This window comes from Camelus ferus, chromosome 10 (assembly GCF_009834535.1).
Source record: "Camelus ferus isolate YT-003-E chromosome 10, BCGSAC_Cfer_1.0, whole genome shotgun sequence".
Classification (NCBI taxonomy): Eukaryota; Metazoa; Chordata; class Mammalia; order Artiodactyla; family Camelidae; genus Camelus; species Camelus ferus.
Window position 1 is genome coordinate 64,510,975 of NC_045705.1, and position 27,664 is coordinate 64,538,638.

General features: G+C 52.4%; 2 protein-coding genes across 6 annotated transcripts in view; both read left to right on the forward strand.

Annotated features, from left to right (window-relative positions):
- Positions 1-261: 261 nt before the first annotated feature.
- On the forward strand, positions 262-12,080 carry SPINDOC (spindlin interactor and repressor of chromatin binding). Of its 4 annotated transcripts, XM_032489657.1 has the most exons (7): positions 262-664; positions 3,947-4,276; positions 4,370-4,519; positions 4,653-4,790; positions 4,977-5,177; positions 8,652-8,738; positions 11,261-12,080. In XM_032489657.1, the coding sequence occupies exons 1-7, from the start codon at positions 538-540 to the stop codon at positions 11,470-11,472; spliced, it is 1,245 nt and encodes a 414-aa protein (XP_032345548.1). In that variant the 5' UTR covers positions 262-537; the 3' UTR covers positions 11,473-12,080. The 4 variants fall into 4 exon arrangements, with proteins under 4 accessions (XP_032345548.1, XP_032345550.1, XP_032345551.1 ...); XM_032489659.1 differs by lacking the exon at positions 8,652-8,738 and having other exon boundaries at positions 265-664; positions 11,299-12,080; XM_032489660.1 differs by lacking the exons at positions 8,652-8,738; positions 11,261-12,080 and adding an exon at positions 6,283-8,645 and having other exon boundaries at positions 265-664.
- An 8,432-nt stretch (positions 12,081-20,512) lies between these two features.
- The window catches only part of MARK2 (microtubule affinity regulating kinase 2), a 52,231-nt gene continuing 45,079 nt past the window's right edge, over positions 20,513-27,664 (forward strand). The window contains exon 1 of one of the 2 annotated variants that reach the window (XM_032489667.1): positions 20,513-21,190. In XM_032489667.1, coding sequence (XP_032345558.1) covers positions 21,137-21,190 — 54 coding nt within the window. In that variant the 5' untranslated portion in view covers positions 20,513-21,136. The remainder of the gene's footprint in view (positions 21,191-27,664) is intronic. The other variant, XM_032489675.1, reaches the window with a different exon arrangement.

Genomic DNA, 27,664 nt, shown 5'->3' on the forward strand with positions numbered 1-27,664 from the left:
TAGCGCTCTTCGTGCCAGCCAATGTGCCCGACTGGCATCTCAACGGAGGGCGACTTGCCGGGCTCGGCCAGCCGGCTGGCTCAGGACGCTGCCGGACTCACGGAACTCACGGTCCTCTCCGGCAGGCCGAAGACCCTCGCCTCCGCGACGGAGGGCGGCCGGAAGCCCGCGGCCCTGCCCGCCCCCCGCGGGTCCCCGGGATTCTAACGGAGCCTCGTGCCCGGGGCGGGGCCACGTGCGATTGGCCGCGCGGAGTTGGGGGCGGGCCCGCGGCGGGCCGGCCGGGCGGGCGCCTACAATGAGCCTCCATAAAAGGGAGCGGCGGGGGGCTGGGGCCCCGGATTGAGCCCTCCCCGCCCGGGGTCCCGACGCTTTAGGTCTCTGGGAGGCCGGGACGCGCCCGTCGCAGGCGCGGCTGGTGAGCGGCGGGCGGCGGGGAAGGGGCTGCACGGGGCGGGAGGCGGCCGCCTGCTTGCGCGCCCAGGCCTGCGCGCCCGTCCTCCGGTGTCCGGTCACCGAGATTCCCCTGTCCGCGCCATGGCCCTGAAGGCCGAGGGCGCAGCGCTCGACTGCTTCGAGGTGACGCTCAAATGCGAGGAAGGGGAGGACGAGGAGGAAGCCATGGTGGTGGCCGTAATTCCGCGGCCCGAGCCGATGCTCAGAGGTGAGGATGGGAGGGGATCCCACTTCCGCGTCACAGTCCGGGGCTTGGGCTTCCCCTCCTCAGTTGGGGGCCGGGGACCCCCTCCCCCACGTCTAATCTGGGGCCCAAGAGTCTGGGGCCCAGGCGCCCCTCTTTCCCCTTCTGTCTGGGGCCCGGGCGCGCTCTGGCTCCACCCCCACCAGGGTTTGGAATCTCTGGCCTCCCCGAATTCCCCCCTCCCCCGCCCCCGCCCAGGGTCTGGAGCCTTCGATCCACGCCCCGCGCGCTCCGGATCTTCCGGTGCCCGAGCGCCCCCTCGCCCAGGCCCAGCACGACTGCTTCGAGGTGACGCTGGCCAGTCCCCCGCCCCGCGAAGGCAGAGGCAGGCTCAGGGGCGGCGAGGCCTCGGGGCCTGAGGCTGGGCCCCGCACTGTGGTGTCCCGAGCTTTTTCGTGGATGGAGGCAGGCGCCGCTGCAGCCCACCAAGAGGAGCATTTTAAGGGCCCTCCATGCATAAAGCTTTCTCTGCGCTCTCCCCATTATCCCCAGGCCTTGCACTTGGATAAGCCACAGGTGTCAGATTGTAGCGCTTGAGGGGTGAAATTGATTGCACACAGCACCCAGTGTTGGAAAAGAGGTGCTTGCCGAGGGCACCTTCAGCCACTCTAGAAGGAGGCTTGGGGAGAGGATTTGAGGAACAATCAGAGCACTCGCTTCCCCCCTCCTCCCTCCCCAGTTTCTTCAGTCCTCAGGGTCTTGCAAATCATAAAAAACCAAAGGGCCACCTTAATGGAAGACTTAATATTCATCAAGATGCGTATCTTTTCATTCCTGGATACCTCTCCCCTTAGTGGGGGACAATACTCAAAAGAAGCTGAGAGCAAGGCCATTCATTTAACCTCAGCAGAACATAACGTCTCCCTGCACTGCCTCTCGTCCTTTTTGAAATCTTAGGGGCTATTAAATAAGTGAGGGAAATAAAGGCCACTACCCTTCTCAGAGCTTTCAGTCCAACAGAGAGGATCTTTCCCTACTTCTGCTAGTGATTATTGAGTGCTCAGTGCCAGGCTGTCTCAGTTAATCTTCTCAACCTTGCAAGAGCATCTTTCTTCCCCAAAGAGGTTAATTCATTCAACAGGTGTTTTGGGGGGCACCCACTATATGTCAGGCACTTTTAGGCTGGGTGTGCTAATTGCTACAAAGATGAAACTCTGCTCTTCCGGAACATGTGTGTGTATACTAATAACCAAAGATAGACGAACATAAATAAATGTATAGGATGTCTGGTGGTGATAGATGGTTCAGAGAGCACTAAATCAAAGTAAGGAAGAAAAAAAAAGAAGAATTGAGGATGTTTTATTTGGAATATCAAGCGGTCAGGAAAGACTTCTCTAGTAAGGTGAATTTTGAGCACAGACCCAAAGGAAGTGAGGGGGGAACTTTGTAGATAATTAGAGGTAAAGTATTTTAAGTAGGTAGAATAACAAATACAAAGGTCCTGAAGTAGAAACTTCTTGAAAGACATGGGATGGGAGAGGAAAAAGGATGAATTCAAGATTTTTGGCCTGAGCAACTGGAAGGTTGGGCTTCTCTTTTACTGAGGTGGGAAGGCTGGGGTGCAGGCTTATGGGAGATGGGGAATTAGGATCCGAACCTGGCAAATTTGAGATGTCTATGATACGTTCGAGCAGAGTTCAGAGGGGAAGTTAGACATGTGAATCTCAACTTCCTGGGCAAGTCTGGCTAGAGGTATAACCATGGGAGCTGTCAGCAGGTGGGCCTTGGGTCAAGACCCTCAGAGGAAGGAGGTAAACAGAGAAGAGATCCAAGGACTGAGTTGTGGAGCGCTCCCCTGATTCCAGTTTGGAGATTGAGTCATTCCTCATCAGGCATTATTGAAGGCCAGGCACTGTGCTGCGTGCTGGAGATACAGGTGTGAAGGATCAAAAATTCATACTGTCGTGGACCTACAGTGTCTTGAGGAGCCACAGCAAGTCAGGCACGTGTGATGTCAGGCAGCATTGTGTGCTCTGGAGGATATGGAGCGGCGAGGGCCATTGGGGGCACAGGTGGGGCAGGTGGCAGCTTTCTATGGGATGGCACAGGAGGCCTTGGTGGAGAAGACGATTCTCTTCTGGAGAAGGATCTGACCCAGGTGCCCAAAGAAGAATCCCAGTGAAGTAAGAGAAGAACCAACAGAAGGTGGTGCCTTGGAGGCTAAGTGACAGAAATCAAGATGGAAGACGCAGTGTGTCAGATGACTAAGTTGAAGAGCTAACCACTGGGTTTAACGTTGGTGACCTTGACCAGAGCTGTTTTGGAGGAGTGGTGGGAAAGAAAGCCCAACTGCGGCCATAGAGGTCAAGGTACCTGTCTATGGTCATGTGGGAGAGAGGTACACCCAGCTTCGGAGTTGGAGCTGTTGGGACCAAGCCAGTGCTCATACCCATTTCAAATGCCACCTCTTCCATGCAGTCCCCAGGTTAGGGCCTCCCATACTTGTATTTTGTCCCGTCTTCTCAGGTGGGAGAGACGTGCAGCCATGAGGGATCATGGGCACTGAGCTGCCAGGCTAACCTGGGACTCAGCCTACATTCTTGACGGAGCTGAGAAGGGTTCCTGCCCTGTCGGAGCTTATGGTCTGTGTGCACAGAGAATGGGTGCCATGTCGACCAGTAGGGACGGGCGAGATCATCGCTGCAAGTCCTTTGGGCATCTTGTGGGAGGGGAGGCTAGTTACCACAGGACGGGTTGGCCTCTTGACGGGGCCTCAACAGGTGGAGAGACAGGCACGGACGCCGTTCACTGGCTGAAGTCTCTTTGAGCATCCCCTTTTCTGCGCGCCAGTCCTGGGGGCGACAGTAAAGTGACAAAATTTACCATTCTTGTCCTCAAGGAAGTGTGTGCTGTGGCCTGGAAGTCAGATAAGGATATGATCAACTGCCAGGGGTGGGAGGCTGGGAAGGCCTCTCGGGGTGAGCGTTTGAGCAGGGCCATGGAAGAAGTAGAGGAGTTCGCCCAGCGGCTCCGGGTGGTCTGGACAGATGAGCCAGGGCCAAAGACATGCAAGGCCGGAGCCTGTTGGAAAAATGTGTTGGACCTGTGGTCCGAGACTAGACTGAGGTAGCAGGATGTGTTTAACGTGGCTGGAACCTCATGGGCTCCAAGGAAAGAGAAAAAGAGACTCTGGGTGGGAAGGTTCCTTCCCTGTACACGCCACCAAGTTTGGGGAATCATGTTCTTTGTATCATTGGCTGTGGGCACCTTTACTGGTTACACCCTCCCCCGCCTCTCCCTCCGTAGTGGCCCAGCAGGAGAAGACGCCACCACCCAGGCCCAGCCTGCTGGAGGCAGGCAGCGACAGCTGTGAGGAGCCCAGGCAGCAGGTGTCTTGGGAGCAGGAGTTCCTGGTGGGGAACAGCCCCGGAGGCAGCGGGCGCGCGCTATGCATGGTGTGTGGGGCGGAGATCCGGGCCCCCTCGGCAGACACGGCACGCTCGCACATCCTGGAGCAGCATCCTCACACCCTGGACCTGAGCCCTTCTGAGAAGAGCAACATCCTGGAGGCCTGGAGTGAGGGGGTGGCCCTTTTGCAAGACTTCAGAGCCGAGCAGCCATCCCCACCCCACTCAGGTAGTGCAGCCTGGGGCCAGGGTGGGATGAGGGTGGAGGGAGAAGTCAGGTCTCTCAGAACCCTTGTTACTCACTGGCATCTGCCCCCTTTAGACTCAGGACATGATGTCGATGTGGACCCAGACTCCGATGCCGACCCTGCCAAAATGCCAGCGGAGATTGTTGTTCTCCTGGACTCTGAGGACAACCCATCCCTCCCTAGAAGGAGCAGGCCCCGGGGACTCCGCCCTCTTGAACTCCCTGGTCAGTCAGCCTGAAGCCTGTGAGTTGGGGGGAAGGGGGTGCATGGGCCAGAGTTCTGGATGGAGAGCGATACCTTCCGTAGCCCTGAGGTTGCAGGAGTCAGGCCTCTTAAAAAGGTCTCATCTTTTTGCAGCTGCCCCTGTCATGGAGCCAGTAACCAAGAAGCCCCGGGGTCAGAGATGGAAGGAGCCCCCTGGGGACGAGCCAGTCAGAAAGAAAAGAGGCAGACCCATGACCAAAACCCTGGACCTGGACCCGGACCCGGACCCAGGTGAAGGGGAGAAAGGTGTAGGCTCTGGCTGCATCGCTCCAGGAGGAAAGCTGCAGGGTTGGGTGGGCGACAGAGGACACCTGCACCTCCCCTGAGGCCACAGGCCCAGGCCTAAGGAGTCTGGCCTCGTGGGGTGGGGCAGCCCAGCCTTCTGGACTCACAGTACCATCCTTTCCCGCCTTCCAGACCCCCCCTCACCTGACTCGCCCACAGAGACTTTCGCAGCTCCGCCCGAAGTCCGACACTTCACCGATGGCAGCTTTCCCCCCGGCTTCGTCCTCCAGCTCTTCTCCCACACCCAGCTCAGGGCCTCAGACAGCAAGGACTTGTCCAAAGAGGGGAGAGGGGCAGAAGGAGGCCTCCTCCAGCCGGAAAGCCCCTCCCCAGGTGAGCTCCTGAGACAGGGCAACAGGTGGAGGGTCGGCAGGCCACATCCCTGGGGTCTGGTCTGCAGCAGACCCCAGGATAGAGGTGACTGGTGCTCCAGGCCCCTGGGAGACGGGACCATGGGGCCACAGGCAGGTGGGTTTGAATGACAGGCTGGCAGAGAGCCAAGTTTTCTGTGAGCTCCTTGGGAGTGTCCTGGTTGGTAGGTTGGGTCAGGTCAGTGCTCCTCAAAGCCTGACACCCGTCACCACACTTAAAGTTGATTCCAGCTGGAGCCTGAGGTGCCCACCTTGACCCTGGTGGAGCAGGGGCCTGAATGGGACCACTGACCTGGGAGAACAGTGGTGAACTCAGCAGATACCCCGGGGGTAAAGCATCTGAGTGTGTTCTCTTATAAGACCAGTAAGCACCTGTGTTTTATCGTGTCTTCCAATTTTAAGAAACCTTTATATGCAGTTCATTTGGCCCTTATGAAAGTAAGGCTGAGTCTCAGAACCGTGGTTCTTTCTCCCTTGCCTGCGTATTCATTTCCTGTGGCTGCTGTAACAAACCACCACAAACTCAGTGACTTTACAGCCACACAGATTTACTGCTTTTCAGTTCTGGAGGTCTGAGGCCTGGAAGCCATCTCACTGGCCTACAGTCAGGGTATCAGCAGGGCCATGTTCCTTTCTGGCTCCTGAAGAGGGAACTCTTGCCTTTTCCAGCTTCTAGCAGCTGCCTGCGTTCCTCGGCTTGTGCTCTCCTCCCATCGCCAGAGCCAGCAGTGGCCAGTGGAGTCTTTCTTAGGATGCCACCATTGGTTCTGACTCTTTTGCCTCCATTAAAGACCCTTGTGATTACACTGAGCCCACCCAGATCATCCAGATCATCTCTTTATTTTAAAGTCGGCTGATAAGCAATGTCAATTCCATCTGTAGCCTTAATTCTCCCTTGCTGTGTAACATACTGTATTCCCAGGTCCTGGGATTGGGACCTGGACATCTTTGGGGGCCAGTATTCTGCTTCACAGTCACGTAACCAGGTGGTAGCAGAATTCAGATGAGACTGGTCTATGATCCAGCAGGGCAGCGGCTGAGCCTGGTTCCTCTCTTTGTCTTGCCAGACCAGGCCCTGCTCGCAGCATCGCGGGCTCAGAAAGTGGTTCTTGAAGGAGTGAATGCATGATGCAGAGAATGCCTTGTTCCAGCCTGTCTGAAATGTGCATTTGGAGTTGGAGCCCCGAGAAAGATGGTACACAGGGTGCTGGAGGCTCCCCAGAGCGGGGCTCTCAAAAGGAGGGTGTACTTTTTGCCAAAAGAAAAAAAGCATACGTGTCGCTTCAGCCCGCATCACTCAGTGGTGAGCCACTGTCAAAATTTGGCTTGTGTCCTTTGGAACTTTTAGGAAGCTATGTGCGTGGGTATGTGCACATGTGCTTTTGTTGATTTACTTTTTACCAAAAGGGGCTCCGCTTTTTCTAGTCCCAAGGCAGACCTCACCCCTGCGTGGTCTTAACTCTCAGGTTTCAGCTTGGGTCAAGTTCCAGTCCTGCCTCCCCAGGACTGTGCTCGGCCTGGGCTTGAGCATTTCCTGAGCCCCCTCACATCGTCAGTGGACCCCTGCTCTAAAAGGCTGACCTCTTCCATTGGCTAATAGGTCTTCTGGTTTCATTCTCAAAAGGGGGCCTTCATTTCAAACCCTGGGGTATCCTTTGCCCAAGCCCCATCTGTCTGGAGTGACCGGTAGCTGAGAAGAGCGCCCTTGAGATCTTGGTTCATTTGGGATAAGTGGGCAAAACCTGAGACTCTGGAGTCCAACAAGCTAATTCGAGGCTGAAGATGGTCTGGAAACCACAGGAGGTACTAAGTAACACAGCAGCAAGTGTTCCTGCAGCCTGGCCCCGTGGGAAGCGCTCCGGGGAATGACAGGAGTGGGGCAGCCTTTGTCCCCCAAGAAACTCAGTCTGCCTGGGAGTACAGGTCGGAGGCAGTGAAGCAGCAGTTAGGGTGCCCACGATGGCTCTGGGCAGAGCACAGGCTCCAGACTAGTGGTTTCAGACTGGGTTAAAGTTTGTTTGTTTAACTAAGTACAGTTGATTTATAGTGTTGTGTTCATTTCTGGTGTGTAGCAAAGTGGTTCAGTTTTATATATGTATGTATATGTCTTTTGTATTTTTTTCCGTTGTGGTTTGTTATAGGATATTGAGTATAGTTCCCTGTGCTGCACAGTAGGACCTTGTTTATGCGGATTTAAGATTTTAGAACCCGAAACGTGGACAGTTTTCTCAGAAACCTGTCAGGCTTTCACCAGAATGTCTCTACTTTGAATTGTTTTATTTATTGAAGTTCTCCAAAGCTTTTATTTGAGTAAAGATCCTACCACTTTTTTTTTTTTTAAGTTTTTTTTTTTTCTGAGGGGGAAGGTAATTAAGCTTATTTATTTTTTAGAAGAGGTACTGGGGATTGAACCCAGGACCTCATGCATGCTAAGCATGTGCTTTACCATTTGAGCTATCCCCTCCCCCCAAGATCATACCACTTTTAAAAAGAAGTTTAAAAATCAAGGATTTAGAAGTCACTGTGGTCAGGTCAGCTGAGCTGATGGATCTGAAATTGTCACGGAAGACTTGCTGGACTTTCCAAGGGCCTCACAGGATGAGGGTGCGGAGGGGGCGAGCCCTGAGGGCCCCTCATCACGGGGGAAAAACCTTTGTCCTGCTGGTGTTTAATCTGAGTAGGACCCAGAGGTTTGGTTTAGGATACCTTGGTCAGACTCAAGTGTGTTCCTAGGCTGGACCAAGGAGAAAGAAGTGTGAGATGAATGAGTGAGTGTGAGAGAGAGTGTGTGTGTGTGTGTGTGTGTGTGTGTGTGTGCGCGCGCGCGCGCGCGCGCTTCACGAGAGGCAGGGTCTGTTCACTGCTGTATCCTCAGCACCTAGAATAGGGCCTGGCACAATGAAAGACCTCAGGAACGATTTATTGACAGATGAGTGGATGGTAGCCACCTTCACTTGTCATTCTGGTGGTGACATTTCCAGCGTCTCTGCTCAGAGACAAGCCTTAGTGAGAAACAAGGGGAGTGGGCTCTGGGGAGGGTGGGTGCACGTCCATGCACAGGCACAGGTGTTGGGGAAGAGGAGGAGGGGATGAAGCTGGGGCAGCAGAGGGGTTGGGCGGGGCCAGGAGGGAAGTGGGGGCAGCTTTAGGGTCGGGGTGCTAAGGGGACTCAGCTTGTCCCTGGGACTAATAAGCCCTCCTCGGTTGCTTTTCAGTGGCCTGGGGCTCTGTTCATGCACTGTTTCTGAAAGAAGTTCTCTCTGCCACGTCTCAGGCCTCGCTCTCTTGACGGTCCCCTCCCTGCCACTCTCCCCTCTGCCCTCCCTGCTGCCAGGAAGAATTGGCACTTAATTCCAATGTACTGAACTCTTCTAATATGTAATCTCCTGAAATCCACACAACCACCTTATAAAGTATTATGATGTCCATTTTACAGAAGAGGAAACTGAGGCTTGGGGAGGTGCAGTACCTTCCCGGGCCACCTGGCCGGTGAGTGGCAGCCCATGCGGACGCCCCGCCCGTGGTGAGTGCCAAGAATCGGTTCTCTGTCACCATGAGTTGTTCTTTCCTCTGGGTTTTCCCCATCAGCCTGCACACAGGTGTCATTTCTCCCTTTTTCACCCCTCATCCCTTCCCAGCCACCATCCCATTTGCCCCCAAACATTTTCAGCAAAACTGGAAGGCATTTTCCAGACTAAATGCCTCGAGTCTGTCTTTGGAAGCCACTTGAATCCAGCTCACCACCCCACATAAAATGGTTTTCTTGATGAGACCACCATTGACTTCCATAAAGTTGGCTCCAGTGGTTAATTCTCAGCCCTCATCTTTCCTACCTGGCAGGAGCAAGGAACCCATCCCTCCCTCCTTCCTAGAGACACTTTCTGCACTTGGCTTCTCGGGCAGCAGGCGTGCCTGGTGTGCTCCTGCCTCGCTGGCTCTTCATTTCTCTTGTTGGTTCATTCCCAGCTCCCCGAGTTGGATCCTCTGGTTGTCTTTCTTAGTGTTTCTAGAATATAAGCTCGTTTGGCAAAGGAAATGTTTGCCTGTTTCTTTGCTGTGATAACCCCTGTGCCCAGCACAGAATAGGGACCATTTATGGATTGAATGAATGACTAACCGTGGTCAGGATCTGTACTCATGCCCTGGGTGACCCCTTCCAGGCTCACAGCTTGAAGTATCATTCGTAAGCTCACAGTCCCACCTCTCCCCTCCAGCCTGGACCTCTCCCCTCGGTTCCTTGCCCATGTGACGTGCCTAGCTGGTTGTCTACAAGATCTCTCAAGCTCGGCATTTCTGAACAGAAGCCCAGTGTTCTGCCTTCACCCCCAGCCACTCTACTTCTCCCCAGTCTTCCCTTTCCCAGGAAGCTAAGCCCAGTTCTTCAGTTTGCTTAGGCCAAACCCTCAGAGTCATCCTTTTCCATGTCTCTAATTGGTCCATCAGCAAATCCCATTAGCCCCACCTCCAAAAGGCTCAGAATCCACTCCTGTCACTCATTCTAATGCTGCTGCCTTAGTCCCAGCTTCCTTAACAATCTTCCCACTTGTCTCCCAGCTTCTAATCTTTGCCCGCTGTGATCGGTCCCATACAGCAGCTGATGTCCCTGTTGAAGACACACGTGGGACCCTGTCACTGCTCTGCTCAGAGCCTCCAGTGCTGTCACTTTGACACGCCAGATAAAAACCAGTCCTCGTGGGGACTGGCGATCCTCACCCCAGGGTCTTTACCTCTCCCACCCCACCGGGGCATCTGCATTTGCTGTGCCTCCTGCCAGGAACATTCTCACAGCTAGACACACCGCTGACTCCTCACTTACTGTACGTCTTTGCTCACGTGTCAGCTCCGTGAGGCCCTCCCTGCTACTGTGTCCCCTTCCCTGGTGTACTTTTTGGCTTTGCTTCTGTTTATATATATCACATCGGATTTTTTGTGTATTCTGTTTATTGGCTTTCACCACTGGAACGAAAGTTCCAAGAAGGCCACGTGATTTCCTCCAGGTACTGCTGTACGCCTTGCAGCTGGAGTAGCTCTGGGCACAGTATGGTTGCCCAGTAAGTCTTTGTTGAATTAAGAGTGAATGAGAGGGATCACCTGTCTTCAAGGAGTTTGGAGTTTGTCAGGGAAACAGACCAGCTCACGTGAATACAAAGCAGGATTTGTTCAATTGCGCAACCAAGTGGCGGCTGTCGGGTCATTTTAAACCCGAGCAAACGGTACAGCAAAATAATTGTACCTGTTTTCTCTGCCACATTTGAAATTACTGTGTCTCTCAAAACATCCCAGAAGAAAGCCACAAACAATGACACCGCAAGAGTGGCAATCGTCATGTTTTGGTTTTGCTCTTCATGTCACTTCTGCATGTGCCGTATTGCAGGGGACGTTTTGGTAGCTGCCCAGTGGCTTTTGGCAGTCCGTACTCCACTGTCTTGAGGCCCGGTTTTGGCCTTTCTGAGTAGCTTGTCCACACTGCTGAGGTGGCTGACCTCCGCATGGTAGGTTTTGACTCAGGAGATGAAGAGCTTGGTCGAGGTTGCAAAGCAGAGCTGGGATGCTAACCAAGGACTCTGTCCAGAGCTCTCTCCTCCACCCTGCAGATTCACCTGGGAGCTCAGTTGCGGGCCAAGCCATGTCTTTTTCTGCTGTGGGGTGTTCCTCGCCCACCACCTCTGCCTACACAGGGCAGAACCCATCAGGCTAGGATGCCCAGTTAAGTTCTAGATGGGACGGAATCAGCTGAAAGATGAGGGGAAAGGAGTGAAACACTGAGCATCCATGTGCCGGAATACACACGGGAGGGAGGGAGGCTACAGAGGGCCTGCGGCTGATCCCTGAGGAGGTGTGGCCTTGTGGGAGATGCTGGTCCTTGGGTGAACCAGGAGCAGATTATCCCACTGTCCCTGGACTTCCCCTCAGATCAGAATTACTGGGCTATGGAATTGAAGGCTTGGAAATGGGGGTGCAGTCTGCAGAAACCTTCAGGGAACATCCTCAAGGTGGATTGTCTGGAGGGCCCTGACTCTGCTCTCTGCTCCCATCCCTGCCCAGCTCCCCCTCCGGGGCTCCGTGGGACACTGGATCTCCAGGTTATCCGTGTGCGGTTGGAGGAGCCGCCGGCAGTCAGCCTCCTGCAAGATTGGTCCAAGCACCCCCAGGGCACCAAGGGTGTGGGAGCAGGTGACGCCCCAGACTGGCCCGTGGTTCTGTCGGAATCCAGCACCGCTGTCAGGGGACAGCCAGAGGCAGGGAGTGATGTATAGGTTCTTGTTTTTCTTGGGTGGGAGGGAGGGAGGGAGGAGGCAGTGTCCCCCTTCGGCCTATCGTTCAGAGCTGCCCAGCTCGGCCACCTGATGGAGAGAGTAAAACCAGGTGCCAAGGCAGGATGGAGGAGAGGAGGGCAGGTGGCATCTGCTGTGACTTGGGGGTGCTGGAAAATGTCTCCCCTTAGGGAGGCTTGAGGCCAGACCCTGAGGGGGGCAGGGGACCCTGGGGGCTGTTGTGCAGTAGGGCATTGGGCCTGTGGAGAACACCCACCCGATTCTTTTGCTGACCCAGACCTCTGTCCCCCTCCCCCCACCACCTCCCACCCTGTTAGCCCCCTCCCATTCTCCCTTGGCACAGTGCCTTACACAAGAGGTGGTCGCAACGGGGTTGAACTGAGTCCCACTACCTCGGGGGACGCCTCTCCTCCCCCACCTGTTCAGGCTCCTGGACCAGGAGGCCTCCATTACCTCTTCCCGCTCCATCCCCGCAGATGGCTGAAGCAGCCTACCTGGGGGGCTCGTTCACCCCTACACTCCTGTTCACCTCTTTTCCTGTTGTATATACCTCCTTTGTTGACAATAAATTATTTTTTTTTATTAAGAAAGTTTCGTCTGGGCCATCATTGAGGGATGGGGCTTCCTAGCAGGATATCCAGCCTCCTGGAGCAACCTTGAGGGGCAGGAGGGCTGAGAGGTGGTCCTGGGTGGGAGCCCAAAAGCCTCTGCCCCAGAGGCTGGAGCAGGGCCAGGGCAAGGCTTTGTGGACCAGTGGACTGAGGCCGACTTGGCCTCAGTCACGGAGGGTCACCCCTTCCCCCCATGCACCTCCACCCATGACCTGCCCTCCAGATGGGGTCAGAAACACCTTTTCTTTAACATGCACTTTCTGACTCACTTGGTAGGGCCCTCTGTGTGTCCAAGACAGGCTACAGTAGGGGACCTTAGGAGCTGAGACTTTATGACCTTTCCAAAGTGTGCGGGTTGTGGCCAGGGCGTCGGGAGAGATGCCTCCTCTCCCAGCCCCAGGAAAGGGAGGCAGGCACTTGGGTCCTGAACACTGGCCTTCCTGCCACCTCCAACCTTCAGCTCTGCATGCTCGGCCCCTCCTTGGCTTAATTACACCCAAGTCTTTGGCTGCTTTCCCCTTCTCCAGACCAGGAGATGGCCCACTTTGGGTCTCTTCACCAAGATTCCTTACCCCTTACTCTCCTGAACTAACCATCACAGGGCAGGTCTGTGTAGGATTATGTTTCATTTTTTGGTGGTGGGGGCTCTCGAGAGGCACAGGGAGCTCCATCTCGGGTCCCAAACTGTCCCATTTTGAATCCAGGGTTGAGCGGGATAAATTGGGCAGTCCACCCTCTGCACCTGGACTGCTTCACCGCTCCTGATGGAAGCCGTGCATTCAGGGAGAGGTGGGGCGGAAGCGGAACGCGCAGTCCAGTTGTTCCTATACAACACTGACCCAGCCAAGTTTTGAGACGACTGGAAAGCTGGTCCCTAAATCAGGAAGGATCTGGGCTTAAACACTCAGCTGCATGCCTGACTGAGCTGGTGTCACCCATGGGCCCAATCCAGTGTGAGTGATCTCACAGCATGGTTGGCACAAGGGACATGGTGTTTTCTTGCCATCTGACAAACTCGGGTGGGAGAGCCCAATGATGTGTGGGGCCCTCGTCCAGGGTAGACCAGAAGATGTGTGGTGCGGTAGAGGAAAAGTGGGCGAGCATTCAGGACCCCTTGAGTCTAGGGTGGCCCCACCAGTGCATGACATCAGGGGGCCATGGAACGCCCCTGTGTCTCTGCCACTGTTTTTGCAAATTGGCAAAACTTTATCCTACCTAACAGGAAGATATAAATAATGCTGAAAGTCTGGTTCTGAAACACAAACATGAATTACTGCAGGTGGTTGCTGTCCGTCTGTTCAATCATGTGAAATTGTTTACATTTATGCCAATGTGCTTTTAAAACAACGTGGCTGTGTTGCTGGGTATTTACAATTGGGAGAACTTACATAAAACCTCGTTGTACCATTGTGAAGCTAAGTGCACCTACACAGCTGTTAATTATGACTGATGGTGACTGCTAGACTGTGAGCTCCTTCCGGGCAAGGGCTGGATTGCATTGACTTCATTTTCCTAGCGCCCTGCATAGGGCCTGGTGCATAGTAGGTGCTCATTAAATGTTTGTCAAGTGTCCTCTTGATGTGTATTCCTATGCGCCATTTTTCTACTGCAGGCTAGTCCCTGGAGTGTGGTCCTCGGCACGGGGTGGCTGCCACTATGACTACTGGTAGCATGGTTCCATGACTTAAGCCCCATATCCCGGGTGGCAGGGATCTGCCCAGATGCAGCCAGGACAGGGACTCTGAGCACGTGTGGCTGGGAGCTGCCTGTGGGTACCTCTGGGCTCCCAGGGAGAGGTAGAGAGTAGAACCCAGGGCATGGGAGCCTCTAAACGTAGGTGATGGCTTGGGGTTCCCACCTGGGCTGGAGCCTCCATCCTGGAGCTTGTGACACTAAGGAAACCTCCTACGAAAATATGACCCAGGGGCTGATGTGGCAACTTTCTCCAGGTGTGATGCTGAAGTCCAGCCACAACTACGTGAAGGAGCCAAGGAAGAGAGTGCCACTGCCGGATTCCTGAGCCACACCCCCGGTGCCCCTCGTCCCCAGTACTCCCCTGTGCTCTGAAGCCCACTTCTCACTGCCCTTCACAACGGCCCTCCCTGTGATCCAGGTCGGGCAGATCTTTTTGGATACCAGTGATAGATAGCCCTGTGGGCAAAGCCAGCCTAGGACAAGGAAAGAAGCAGCCCCTCACCTCCTTGGAGAGAAGCTGGAGTATGTAGGGGTTTGGCTGGAAAGTGGGGGACCCTGCCTAGTCCCTGCTCTGGTCCAGACTCTGCGGCTCCTCCAATCCACCCTCTCTCTTCTCTTCAGAAAACACAGTGGTTCCCCCATCCCAGCCCTCACACACACACACACACACACACACACGCACCCACAGCTGGGCTGCAGCGTGGCTCAAATGAAACTGTCTTTGGGGCTCTTTGTAAACTTAAGTCCTGCACACCCCCAGATGTGTAGAGGGCTGGGGTAGGAAAGCATCTCTGAGGGAACTGCAGCCTCTCTGTGTCGGTACCCGACCCCATACTAGTCTGTTGGGAAGGGGGCACCCAGCTGATACCTCCCCGAGGCAACACAAGCAGGATGAGGGCTACTTGCAGGTGCAGTGACAAGGGAGGGGGCTCTGTAGCACCTGGTGTGTCTGCTTCCCACCTCCCCGGAACCGGCTGCCTTCACCACTGAATCTGGTCAGTCCCCTTCTTCCCAAGATGGAACGGCCTCCAGAAAGGAAGCCAAGCAAATGTTTTGGTCTCCCCAACAGCAACAATTATTTTTTAAATAAACTATAAGTTTATAAAAAATAAAAAAAAGCAAATCCCAGACACTGTATCATCTAATCTGTAAATAGGATTGTATGTATCTCTAAGAAATTCAGGCTCTTCAGTAAAACCATGTCACCCTTTAAAAATGAATAAACCCTTAATGTCATTTAATATCCACTCAGTGTTCACATTCCCCAATTGGTCCATGAATATCTTTTTTTTTCAGTTCTTTATTGTGAGAAAATACACATAAAATTCACCATTTTTAACCATTTTTAAGTGTACAGGTTGGTAGGAAGTACATTCACATTGTTTGTGACCGATCTCCAGAACTCTTCTGTGAATCCTTGTACAGCTGATTTTTTTGAATCAGGGTCTAAGTATGGTCCCCACACTGCATTTGGTTGATGTTTCCACCTATAACAGCCTTTCTTTCCTCTTTTCCCTCTTTCTTTTATTTTTTTCTTGTTTAAGAACATACTGGCTTGTTCTGTAGACAGAATTTCCTCCATTCTGGATTTGGCTGATTGTTCTCCCATGATATTGTCGAATGTTCATCAATCAAGCATGCAGTCTGGAGATGGAGGCTAGACAGGGCTTCCCTTGGAGACATTTAAGCAGAGACAGCGCCATGCAGTTACATAGGGAAGGGAGTTCTGGGCAGAGGGGACAAGGAGGGCCAAAGCCCTGTGGCTTTCGTTCCCCAGGATTTCACAGACAGCCTGCTATGTGCCAGGCACTGTTGGAGGCACTAAGGACATCACCAGGAGCCAGAAAAAGTCCCTGCTCTCCTCGGGGCTGGGGACCTCAGACGCTGTTCTCCCTGGGGAGGATGGCAGTGAGGAAAGTGGGAGTGTTCCCCCAGACACACCTGCCTGCCAGCCAGAGGCAGCTGTACGGCTTTGGGTATTTGGGGATAGCATCTTGGCACACTGGTGACTGCAGGAGGGGGCACACACACTCAGTCTACACCATTATGGAAAACTCCATAGAAAGCAGACAAGGAGCTGGAGGCCCTAAGTGGGCGGGGAAGTTACATAATGGCTCACATGATCCATTTAGTGACAGAGCTGAGACCAGGTTGGGCTCTTTTACTTCTGACCAGTGTTGTTCTTCTGGGAGGTGGGGAGGGTATAGTAGAGAGACTTCAAAGAAGACCTGGGGAGGCTGGCTAGAGTATGCCTAGTATTAACAGCCACCCACACAAAGCACTGGCTGTCCACCAGGCTCTGTCCCAGCGTGTTTCATATATTAACTCATCATGGCCTCACACATCGACCCTGTGACGGAGGTACTTTTATTATTCCCATATAACAGATGGGAAAATTAAGGTAGAGAGAAGTTAAGAGGCTTGCCTAAGATCATGGCTAAGGAGAAGCCTGGCAGCGAGGTCTGTGTGTTTACCCACTAGCCTACATGATCTGCCTCTCATAGGCTGAGAAGCCCAAGATTGATTCTCCTGTTCCTACTCACTTTCACAAGGGACCAAGCATCTCTATGCTTCAATCTCCTTCTTAGTAAATGGGCAGGGGTGGGGGGTTGGATAACAGTTCCTCCTGCTCATTGTACGTGTGCTTACATCCACAAGGACACAGATCTCTGGTGGGGGTTAGCCCTGAGAAAAGGGAGGGACCCTGGGAGTTCCTGGCCTTGTGTGGCTCATGTCTTGGTGGTGGTTGGGTAGGAGTCACCAATAATAAACATATTCTATTCTACCGACTCTAAGATGCACATTTTTCCACACTCTAACATCTCTGAAATGTCCCAAAGTCAATATGATGTATAGTAATGGTGATAAAGTACATGATGGAAGTTCAAAGACATGGAGAGAGAGAGGAAAGCTCAGTGAGAAGATGGGAGGGTCTCTGGTGAATCAGAGGGCACATATGGATCTTGCCACATCCTGTTATCTGACTCTTGATCAGAAGGCCATTCTGGATCCTCAGAATCCTGCCTGGAATGAGCAGACTCTCTGGCTCCACTGGTCGGGAGGAGAAAGATGGAGAAGAATTGCAATGGTTCATAGGGTGAGAATAAAGGTATCTTCCACTCTGGTACCTTGGTCTCCCCTTGGCTTTTTCTCTCCTGGCCAAACCACGCCCATGCCCCGGACTGCTACCCTAAGGCCCCTGGGCCTGCTGGAGCTGGGAATCTGTAACCCCTGCCTTCCCTGATTCCGGTGGGTATCACAGCTGCCCTGGGGCACTGGTCCTGTTGGTTGGTTTCTACCTGGTTTAGGGCCCGTGATAGATGCCTTTACTTTTATGTTTGTATTGTTTTCAGTTGTTCAGGTTGGAAAGCTTAGAATTATCCTTAACTCTTCTCTCTCAACACACCTCCTAGATCAATCCATCAAGAAATCCTGTTGGCTCTACTTTCCCAATATATCCCAAATCTGACCACTTCTCACTACATCCACCATTGCTGCCCTGCTCTGAGCCATGGTCATCTCTCACTCGAATTATTGCCAAGGCCTCCTTCAGGGTTTCCAGATTTCTGCTCCCACCCTGCCCCTTCACTCTCTTCTCAACCCCATAGCCAGTCAGACCATGTCACTGCTGTGGCTCCCCACCTCACTCTGAGGAAAAGGCAAAGCAGTGGCCCACAAGGCCTGGCTCCCCATCATCTTTCTGCCCTCTTCTCCCACTACTCACCCCTACGCATTGGCCTTCTTGTTCTTTAAACAGCCAGGTCCCCTCCTGCCCCAGGGCCTTTCCACTGGCCACACCCACTGCCTAGAATGCTCTTCCCCCAGATAGCTGCAGAGCTCACTCCCTTACCTCCTTTAAATCTTTGTTCAAGTGTCACCTTCTTAGTGAGATGCACTGACCTCTTTAATACTGCAACTCATTTTCCATCCTTTCGCCTCACCTCTGCAATCCTGATCCCCTCTTAGGTGGCTCTAATTTTTTCCCAAGGCACTTAGTGCTTATTATGTTTGTTGTCTGTCTTCCTCCAGCTGAAATGTAAGCTCCCCAAGGGCAAAAAGCTTTGTCTATTTTGTTCATTGATATACCTGAAGAGCCTAGAACTGTGCCTTGCACATAGGAGGTGCTTAGTAGAGATTTGTGAATGGATGAATTTGCAGATTCAAAAGAGGTAAGGGTATGGCAATAATGAATCATTGAGGAGAACGAGGCAGGTTCAGGGATTTGAGAAGATGATATTTGAACTAGATCTTGAAGTGCATCTGGGATTCCAGTTGAGGTAGGTGACTGGACATTGATCAACATGAATAAAAGCATGAAGGTGAGAGAACTTGACCAGGCAGGAGTTTCAGGAAAGTGTTATCCTCCCCTAGTTGGAGATGATAATCACAAGGTATGTTGAGGCCAGATGGTGCCAAGTTTTCAATGCAGGCTAAGTCTTTTCCCACTGCCAGGACTGGCTACAAAGTTTGTGGGGCCCCACGCAAAAGGAAAATTCAAGGCCCCCTTGGTAAAAATGTCAAGAGGGTGACGGTAGAAGATTAAATCAAAGCCCTGCTAAGAGTGGGGAGTCCCAGACCCGTGAAGTCAGCCTGCCTGTACCACAAGGGAGCCAGTTAAAGTCTTAGAGCAGGACAGAGATGTAATTGGAGCTGAACTTTAGGAAGATTATTCTGGCATGTCTGGTGGGGCAGGTTGGAGGGAGTCTAGGCAGGGAGACCGGTTAGGCAGCCTTCTGAGGAAGAGGAGAGAACAGGTTGGGTGGGGTAGGGGCTGAGGGGCAGAGTGCAGAGGTGAGAACTTGAGTGAGGAGATACATGGAGGAGGCAGAGTTTGCTTAGAGAAGTTTGCTTAGACAAAGGCCAGGGAAGACCCCTAAGTCCTTTGCTCTAACAACTCCTTTCTCTTTTCCCTTCTTCCAGACCTGAGCCTTGGAGGTGATACCAGGCCCAGGAATCAGCAGTGAGTCTCCCTTTGGCCACCAGAGGGCAGATTATTCTCACGAATTTTCTGGATGAATTTGGGGTCAGGGAATGTCCTCGGTCTTCACTTCTTCTTCTTCTTTTTTTCCTCTCACCTTCGGTGTTCCTTCACCAACTTCTTTCTCAACAGCTGGGTGCCTGAATGGAGCTGAGGTGGGGCATGGGGAGGTCCTGGAGTCCCAAGTATTTACTAGGACTGTAGGTCATACCTGTTGCCTTAGGAAGTATATTCATAACATCCTCTCATTGCTTCTGTCTGACTGCCTATTTCTCTGGTTGACTTAGCCAAAGGCTCTGCTCAGTAGGCTGTAGCTGGAAGCTGGAAGTCAAGTGCCAGAGATTCAACTAGCACTTTTCCCTAACAAATCCTTGGGCCCCTTTGCTCCTGTACCTTTGGGGACTTGTTGCTTGAGCTTGGTCTCTGGCTCTTGTGAGGACTCTGGCTTCTGCTCACCTTAAGCTGCTGTTGAGCATAGGGTGGGTTTGGGTTTGGGGGGTGGTTCCAACATGTCCAGAGTACAATGAGTAGGGGCAGCTTGGAGCCAGAGGAATCAGACTGGCCATTCTCCCGCCTCTCTCTGGTGAGACAGTCCCAGGGAAACTGATGGGTGAGCTCAGGTTGACATATGGACTTCCTGGTAGAATCAGGGGCTCTCCAGAGATGAGAGGGTCCTCAGAGTTCATGAACCTAATGACTTCAATTCATTAATGGAGAAACTGAGTCCCAGGGAAGGAAAGGAACCTTCCCAGGTGCCCATTCTTTGTGCTATCCTGAGGAACCCTCAATTTCAACCAGTTTCTCTTTTCTTTCCCATGAGCTTCCTTGTCTTAGGAGGGATAACTGAAATGTTAATTAAGATGAGAATGTCTCTCCAGCCCTACCTCAAAGGAGTATTTAAAAAGGGAACTGGTGTGACTCAATATTGCCATATTGCGATGTTGTTTCATACTATTTTGAACAATTAAGTTTTTTTTTGAAAGAGAAGAAATAAGGTAACTGAGATTCAAAGATGTTATTTAGAATGTCACCACTGGAACAAAGACCTGAACACTCTCAATATAAGGACATTAAGGAGTCTAAATGCAGAGATGTTATGTGATTTTTCCAAGATCACACAGCATTTTCACTACACAGAGCTGGAGGTGGAATGCAGCGCTGGTTGGGGTCGGGGTGGGCGACCTCTGCAGCCTCCCTCAGCAGGGAGCCAAGGACGTTGACCTGGTGTTTGCCTGGGACCTGAGGAGCCCTGCGGACTAGATGTGGGTGCATGGATAGCTAAAGAGAAGCCAAGATAGACGATGGCAAGTGATGAATGGTAGGTAGACAGGTAATAGACTAAGACTGCATCTGACAGGTGACACACGTGTTGACAGGTTGGATGGTAAACGAGATAGATTTTATGAGCTGACCGACAGACGTAGACAGGAAGCTGCTTTAGAACCAAAGGGTGCCTTGTTTTCTATTTAGTCAAATAGTTTAACACGCAGGGTGATCCACGCTCCCTGTTCAAGGTTTGAAAATACCCGAAAACTGACGGAAAGAAACGAAGAGTCAGACTGGGTACCACCAGAGGGAATGACCCAAGACTCGCCCCACCTCTGGTGTTGCCGGAAATGGCCGACGACTGCCGTCGGCTGCGGGGAGGGATTGGGGCGTGGCCGGCTCACGGCACCCGGAGTGGCTTCGGGTGTTTCCGGAAACTGCCGAGAGCCAGCTTGAAGTGGGCGGGGAAAGGCCTGTGGGCGTGGCTGGAGTACCCGGAGTCCCTTCGTGGATTTCCGTAAACAGAGCCGAAGCTTGGTCTTCGGAATCGAGGAGGCGCGCGCGTCCCCGGGGTTACCTTCTTCGGGTGTTTCCGGAATTCACCAGTAGTCCGTGACCCGGAGGAGAAGGCGCGCCCCCCTCCCGTTTCTAGCTGCTTCGGATGTTTCCGGCTGCTGCCGGCGGAAAGAGCCGAAGGCCGGCGGTGGTGGCGGCCATGTTGGGAGCAGCAGGTCCGGCGGCGGCTGCCTGTGTGCCGGGCGCGGAGCAGTGCCGCTGAGGGCAGGGGAGGAGCGAGGCAGGCGGCCGGCTGCGGCGGCAGAGAGTAGGCGGAGCGGCGCGGCCCGGCAGAAAGGCGGCACAGCCCAGCCGGGGGTCGGGGGGGTGCGGTCCGGAGCCGCTCGGAGCCGGCGCGGCCTAGCCCGAGCGGCGCATCCCCGGGCTGGCGTGAGCGGCAGCCCGACCTCCCCGCACCCCCGGCCGGGGCCCATGCGGCGGGTGCCTGTGCTGTGAGAAGCCCCGCCCGGCCGGGCTCCGCGCCTTCCCTTCCCTCCCTTCCTCCAAGCTTCTCGGTTCCCTCCCCTGAGAAACCGGCGCCATGTCCAGCGCCCGGACCCCCCTACCCACGCTGAACGAGAGGGACACCGAGCAGGTAAGGAGCCCTGAGGGCTCCCCAAATTCTCTGGCTGGGCCCCTGCACCTTGCAGAGCCTCCTCCCTCCTCAACTCTCCTCGTGCCCCTGCTGCCATCCTGTAAGCCTCGGCTGCCCTGTCATCTGGCTCCGGGTTCCGCACATCCCCCTTGCGAGTCTGTCCTGGGACCCACCTCGTCCAGACTCCGAACTGCACACTTGTCTTTCTGCCGACCCCTCCTCCCCTCACCGCCCTCTGCGCTCTTCCGTGTTACCTCCCCAGCTTCCTCTTCTCTTCCCTTTTTCTTTCAGGGGCCTTTCTGGTCTTCCTCCACCCACGCTTAAAGCAGTCACTCTCCTGCTCCTCAAATACCACCCCGCGATCGTTGTCCACCTCTTCCTGCATCCCTCCAGCCTTGCTTCCCCTCCGCCCGCACCGGTTCTCCCAGTCCCAGTTATCACCCTCAGGGTCCTTGCCCCGCAGTGTGTTCTCGATCCCTATCCCCTTCTCGTTCCTCAGCTTTTTACTCTGCCTCTTCGTTCTCAAAATTGTGCTCGCCCTCTTGCTTGCAACCCACCAGCTCCACCCTCATCACCTTTCCAAATCGTTCGCCTACTCTTTGCTCATCACTTTCCCTTCTCTTCTCCAGGAGCTCCCTGGTGCCTCGCGCTGGCATTTGTTGCTTCCGTGTTTCCCATACAGCTGTCATGCGCATAGTTTTCCCACAGGTTGTCTTTGGGGTTCCAGTCATCACTCCCTTCAGAGTCCTTGGATCCTTCGCGTTCTCTTCCTCTGGGTCTTGTTTTTTGTTTTTGTTTTTGTTTTTGGTTTTGTTTTAAGTCTTGACCTCCTCTTTCTCACTCTGAGTGCTTTGTCAGCCTTGTCCCTGGTCACTTCCTACCCAGGGAAAGACACTCACTATTTCAGCCCCACTCCATTGACACAACCTGTTGCTCGGTCCTTTCCCAGGCCTCCCTGCATCACCGTCCTTGCTTTTCTGTCTTACACCGCAGCACAAACCGTATTTTCTTGTTTCTTCACTCCTGGATCTGTCCCTTTACACAGTATCTTCCTCCTTGCTTGTTGCCTTCCGGTTTCTCCACCCTCACCACATCTTTCTTACTCTGCCTCGTAATCAGGATTGCCTTTCATCTCCACATTAGTCTCCTGCCTTCTTTACATCATTTTTTATTTTCCCCACATGTGCCCCTTTTCATCCCCTTGTGATTGGCTAGTCTGTAACTCCTGCTCCAGGCATTTTGCATGCTAGTTTCTTGGGCTACACACCCCCTATCCTGGCAATCACTGCTGTCATTTGTCACCCAAGCCTTAGCCTTTTCTGTGTCATCTCACCTCTGAGCCGAGAGGCATCTACTTTCCACCCCTCCCCTTTCTTTCACCATCTCCAGTGTCTCTTGCTTCCTGCTCTGTGGAGAGTCCCCTGCCTGTCACACTATTCTTGGTGAAGAACTTTATTAGGTCAAAAAACTTGACTTGAAAAGGAGCTGTTCTGCTCTGAGGCTTGCAGTGCTTGTTGCCTCCTTTTCTGTCATTACATTCTTTGTTTTCTTCTTATTCCCTTTCTGTGTAATGCAGTAGAACTGTTGTTATATTCTCTTGCTCATTAACATCTTTCTCTGAAAAATCTTCCCTCTTTTCATTTTTCCTACGTTTCTCTTTTTTTTTTTTAACCCCTCACTGTCTGTCATCTGGGCAGTCAGGAACTCAAGAGAAGTTCTGCATGAGTTTTTCTCCGCAGTGGTTGACCCTTTCATTACTGATGGATTGACTGATTGCTTCTGAGAGTGAAACGGGTTGAGAGGGAGGGCTGGTTGATTTCCATTTCATCACTGGGTTTGGCAGCTCGTTATGCATGGGCCTGAGGTCTTTGGAAACAGGAGCATGGTCTCTATCTCACAGTCTTTCCCTTGCTTGCCAGCTGTTTCTCTCCTTACTGGGAACCACTTTCTCTAGGCCTGCTTAAGGTTGCCTGTTCTATTCTTTTTCCTACTACAACCTTTATTTTAGCAGGTAAACTGTGCTTAACTAAAGGACTTTCCCAGACTGTTAATTCTGAGCTGGTAGGCAGAGGCCGAGTGACTGACTGGCACCCTCAGGCATCTGGGGAGTGGCGGTGGAGTGCCTGCTCTCTCAGTGAGGCTGTGGGGGGCCTTGTGTTCAGCAGAGTGGAGTAACAGAATGCGTCAATGTGATTTCTCTGTGCTGTTTACTAAATGTAAATATATTCTTGCCGTGGTCTTTCTCTTGTGATGTGTACATTGATTTCCTCTTCCCAACATTCCTCGTGTACTGCTGAGCACACAGTAGGAAGTCATTGCACACCCGTTGATTTTACCATAGCAGTACTCGGTGGCCCATTTGGGAAGTCAGCTGCTCTTTGATAGCTTTGTCCAGAGCGCTGGCTGCATACTTTGTCATTCCTGTTCGAAATTATGAATTACTCACCCTGTGTCCACTGTGTGGATTTAGGTTCTCCTGAGCCACTTCATCACTTCTGCTGTCGTTCTCAGGGTAGCTGCATTATTGACTTGATATTAAGTCTCCTCCTGTTAAAAGCATGGGCTTTGGAAAACCTTTGATACACATATTACAGACAGGTGCCTGTATTTTTTAAAACAAGAGAAAAGACAAGTAGCAGCTCCTCTGGTCATAAGGCCAGAGAGACCTGAAGCACTGACCTCCTTTAGAATAGATCGTGCCACCAGGTGAGACCAGAAAGCTCTTCTTGGTCCTGTTGCCAATCTAGCTAAAGTAGTCATTGCCTGAGCCTTAGTGTTGTGAAATAAGAAGCAGGGGATTTGGTTGGGTTGTTTCCTTTCCCCCAAAGATCCTCTGTTACCTTATTTAGATTTTAATTATTTAAACTGGTTTCACCAGAAGATAGGTAAACAAACTCTACTGGTTGTCTTCAAGCTCCAATCTGTTCTTGCTCTTTCTCTCCCTTTTCCTTTAAGACATGTGGCTGATGAGAAGCTGTTTCTTGGAGCTCTTTGATCACATCTGAATTAAACACACATACACACAACACAGAAAATGTTGAAGCACAAAAAAATAAACCTTGTGTTGCAGAGAGATTGTCTGTTTGCCATCGACTCTGCTTTTAACAGTGAAAGTAGGAGTTGAAAGAAAATCAGGGCCTGTCTTCATTGTGATTTTTGTGACACCTGATTGCAGATGTGCTTTCACAGCCATACACTCGTCTTCCTTTTGCAGGAGGAGGGTGGTGACCTGGGGCTGGTAGTTTTGGGGATTCTTAGTCTGTGAGCTGAGCTTTCTGTTCACTTCTTTTCCAAATGGTTCTGCTGGCCTGGAGGCTTGGCAGTGGTGAAAACAATCAGCAAGATGACTGTTTGTCCTCCAGCCAGCAGCAGCAGTAATAGGCAAGTGGAGAGGGGTCCAACTTCCACAGTTCACCTGCTACTGCCAGGAGCTTTCTGTAGCACCTGGTCAAGGGGCTACAGGGCTTCAGACCTGCCCCAGCCCTGCGCCTCAGGACCCACCCCATGTCTACTGCAGTGGGCAAGGGAGGGGGTTGCTGTCCTCCTTCCAGGGAGTGAGTGGCATTGTTTATTCTCTCAGATGGTTCTGGGAGAGGAGTTTGAAAGTCTGGGTGAGAGAGCAAATCTGACTTTTGAGAACAACGGAGCCAGTCCAACCACATATATCGCTTGGATCCCAGTGTTGATTCTGGCAGAATGTGTCACTGAATAATCTGGTTTTAGTGTTGTCTAGTAGAGAGCTTGGTTCGCTCTTGTTTTCACTCCCTGCCCCACAAGCTGTGCAGCCAGCACCATGCTCTGAATGCTGACGCTGACCTCTGCCCTGTGACTCTGGCCAAGGCTCCTTGGTGGTGCTGCCTCCTGGTCAGGGATGTGGGTGAATGCCAGACCATATTTCCCACTTTCTGCTTGGCCCTTGGAATCAGGGAGGAGGCGTTGTTTGAGGGCTCTAGGAGTCCCTGGAGTTCATAGAGTTGCTATCCACAACCTCTGAACCTAAAGGTAGATGTAACTACCTAGTAAATTGTAATAATTTCTCTCTAGTCTGTGGAATTTGAGAAATAGCTGAACAGACAGAAGGCGGTCATTGAAATTTGGCTTGCTTCAGGTTAAAATCAAGTTTGCCCAGGGATAACAGCATTTTTGTGATGGTGACCGAAGATTGGGCCCGAGATTTTTTTTTCGGCATAAATATCTTAAACAAAGTTCATGCCTATGAGGTAGGAAAAGTTGGGAATTTGTTCTGAGAGGTTTGCATGGTTAGAGCTCTTGGGAGTTAGAAACTTCTCAGACTAGACTGCTTCCTCTTTGTACAAAACAACCTAATTCGCAGTGGGCATTTGACCAGGACTAACCCATGCCTACATGAACTCTTTCCCACTGAGCTCGTAGCCACCTGCCTGGCATTTCTCTTCTCCCAGGAGCTTCCATGACTCCTACATATGTATTGTGTCGACTTAAATGAATATTTTATGCCTAGAGTGCAGCCAAGCCTCAGATTTTGTGGCCCATTATCGACAACTGGGGTGGGGGCTGGGCGCCACCCTTGGCCCCATGATAGTGTCTCTGCTAAATGGTCTCCCCCCAGCAGCACTCTGAAGCCCATTAATGGATTGGGATGAGGTAACCTCTGCAGATGGAAAGGGCGAGGAGGGTCGTCCTTCCTTCCCTGAGACTGTGGATGAGGCTTTCCTGCCGTAACCAGGTCCAGCCCCAGCTCGCTCCACTTGGTTAAGCGGCAGACTGACTGCTAGGCCCTGCTCTGAGGGAGGGTATAGAAAGGGTTCCTCTCTCAGCCGTGGTGGTGATGTGGCCACGTTCGCCACTTTCCTGTCAAAGCAAAAATTGAGAGGGATGTGGAAAGGGTGGGCGGAGTTTAAGCCCGGCCCTTCCTTCTTCAGCGGAAGTTCAGCAAAATGACAAGCCAGATAGGTGGCTGGGTTTCCTTCTCTCGATGGTAGATTCCAGTGTTTGTACATTTTGCACTTGAAGCTTGGATTCTCCAGGCTTTCTCCCTGCCTTCATCAAATATGAGTGAGTCACTGAAGTGTTATCTATGCATTTTCCCCTTCTGTCTCAGCAAAAGGAGGAGTAAGCCTTTACAAACCTTGTGGGGGAGGAACCACCCATTTCGCACTTGTGGCCTGGGAAGAGGCCGTCTATCCCCATGTTAACTCTGAAAATTCTAGCTCTCGGAGCAAAATGTCACCACCCACCACAGCCCTTTCAGTGCAGGCCATTGAATGTCATTGCTGTTTTTTTAAGACTTTGAGATGGTATGTCTGGTTCTGAAAAAACACCAAGAGAAAATCTGGCCCTTTGGTTTCCAGTTATCTCTCAGAAGAGGAGGGATCCCAGTTGCTTCTCTTGCCCACTAGACCTGCTCCTCCTTTTGAGAGGAAAAATAAGCTAGATCCATTCATCTGGATGTCCGTTTTTGTCTTGAGTGTTTGAAGTTTCTCAGTCTCTGTGGGGAGTTCTTTCCACAGGTGTCTGTCTCTTGGGTTGGCACTCATTCCCCCTTACTTGCACTTAATCCTTACATCTCATTAGAAAAGGGCAAAAACAAATGTATTTCTTGTGCAGCAAATGGTTGATTTTAGGTTTATAAAGTCGTAATCACAAGATTTGGTGGGGGGAGGGTGAGATGGACACTGATCTTGGTGGCTAGGTGGATCCTATGGAACAGTGGGGAGGGGTGGAGGGGTGGGTGGGTCAATGATTGGCTCCAAGCCACCTTTTTCTTTTTAACATAAGGAAGGCGGAGCAGACCAGTGGCTTCTCTGTAGAACCAGTCAAGCTGGTTTTGAGCCACCTCGGCCTGTTTTCCTCTGTGCTCTTTGGGAAGTTGGCAACACAAAGATCTGCCTCCTCTGGGGCTCTGCTCATTGAGGCATGAGTTTGGACGATGTCTGTAAACAACCTCCCTCCCCCCTAATACTGAATGGGTCTCTGAGCTGGGCCTCTCCAGTGAGTGGGCTTTCTCTCCACCTCATGCCACTCAAAGCAACTTTGTGTTAACACACCTTTCACTGGAAGCTCTAAGATATAGCTCCATTTCTTTGCAGTTCACAGCTTCGCAAAAGGCCCTCAGCCTGGCCAGAAGGTCTGTGCTTGGCTCCCCATTTGTGAATCCAGAAGGGAATTGGGACTCCTGATTCCTGGTTGCTAAATCCAGTGAGATCCCAGACCTTTTGGATCAGTGCAGAGGGACTGTCTATCCAGGTGTGCTGGGGAAGAAAATAGGAGATAGAATAATTTTTGGTCTTTGCCAGCTCAGCAGGTGCTTCAGCCATGGGGAACAGTTTGAGTTTGTCCCATATCGAGTACCTGTAGGAAAGGTGGAAGCCACTAGTCACCACGTTCTGGCACTTCCTGAACAGCAGTTAGGACTCTTTCTCAGGGAGGGAACATGGCAGGATCCTGAGGCGCTTGTGACCACCAGTGCTGCTGCTGTAGCAGGATTGTTTCCCA

Bases quoted from the DNA above. Each gene is read 5' to 3' on its own strand.
- SPINDOC (XM_032489657.1), top strand. From the start codon at position 538: ATGGCCCTGAAGGCCGAGGGCGCAGCGCTCGACTGCTTCGAGGTGACG. The intron at 4,277-4,369 runs GTAGTGCAGCCT...TGCCCCCTTTAG, and splicing joins GCCATCCCCACCCCACTCAG to ACTCAGGACATGATGTCGAT. The intron at 5,178-8,651 runs GTGAGCTCCTGA...TCCATTTTACAG, and splicing joins GCCGGAAAGCCCCTCCCCAG to AAGAGGAAACTGAGGCTTGG.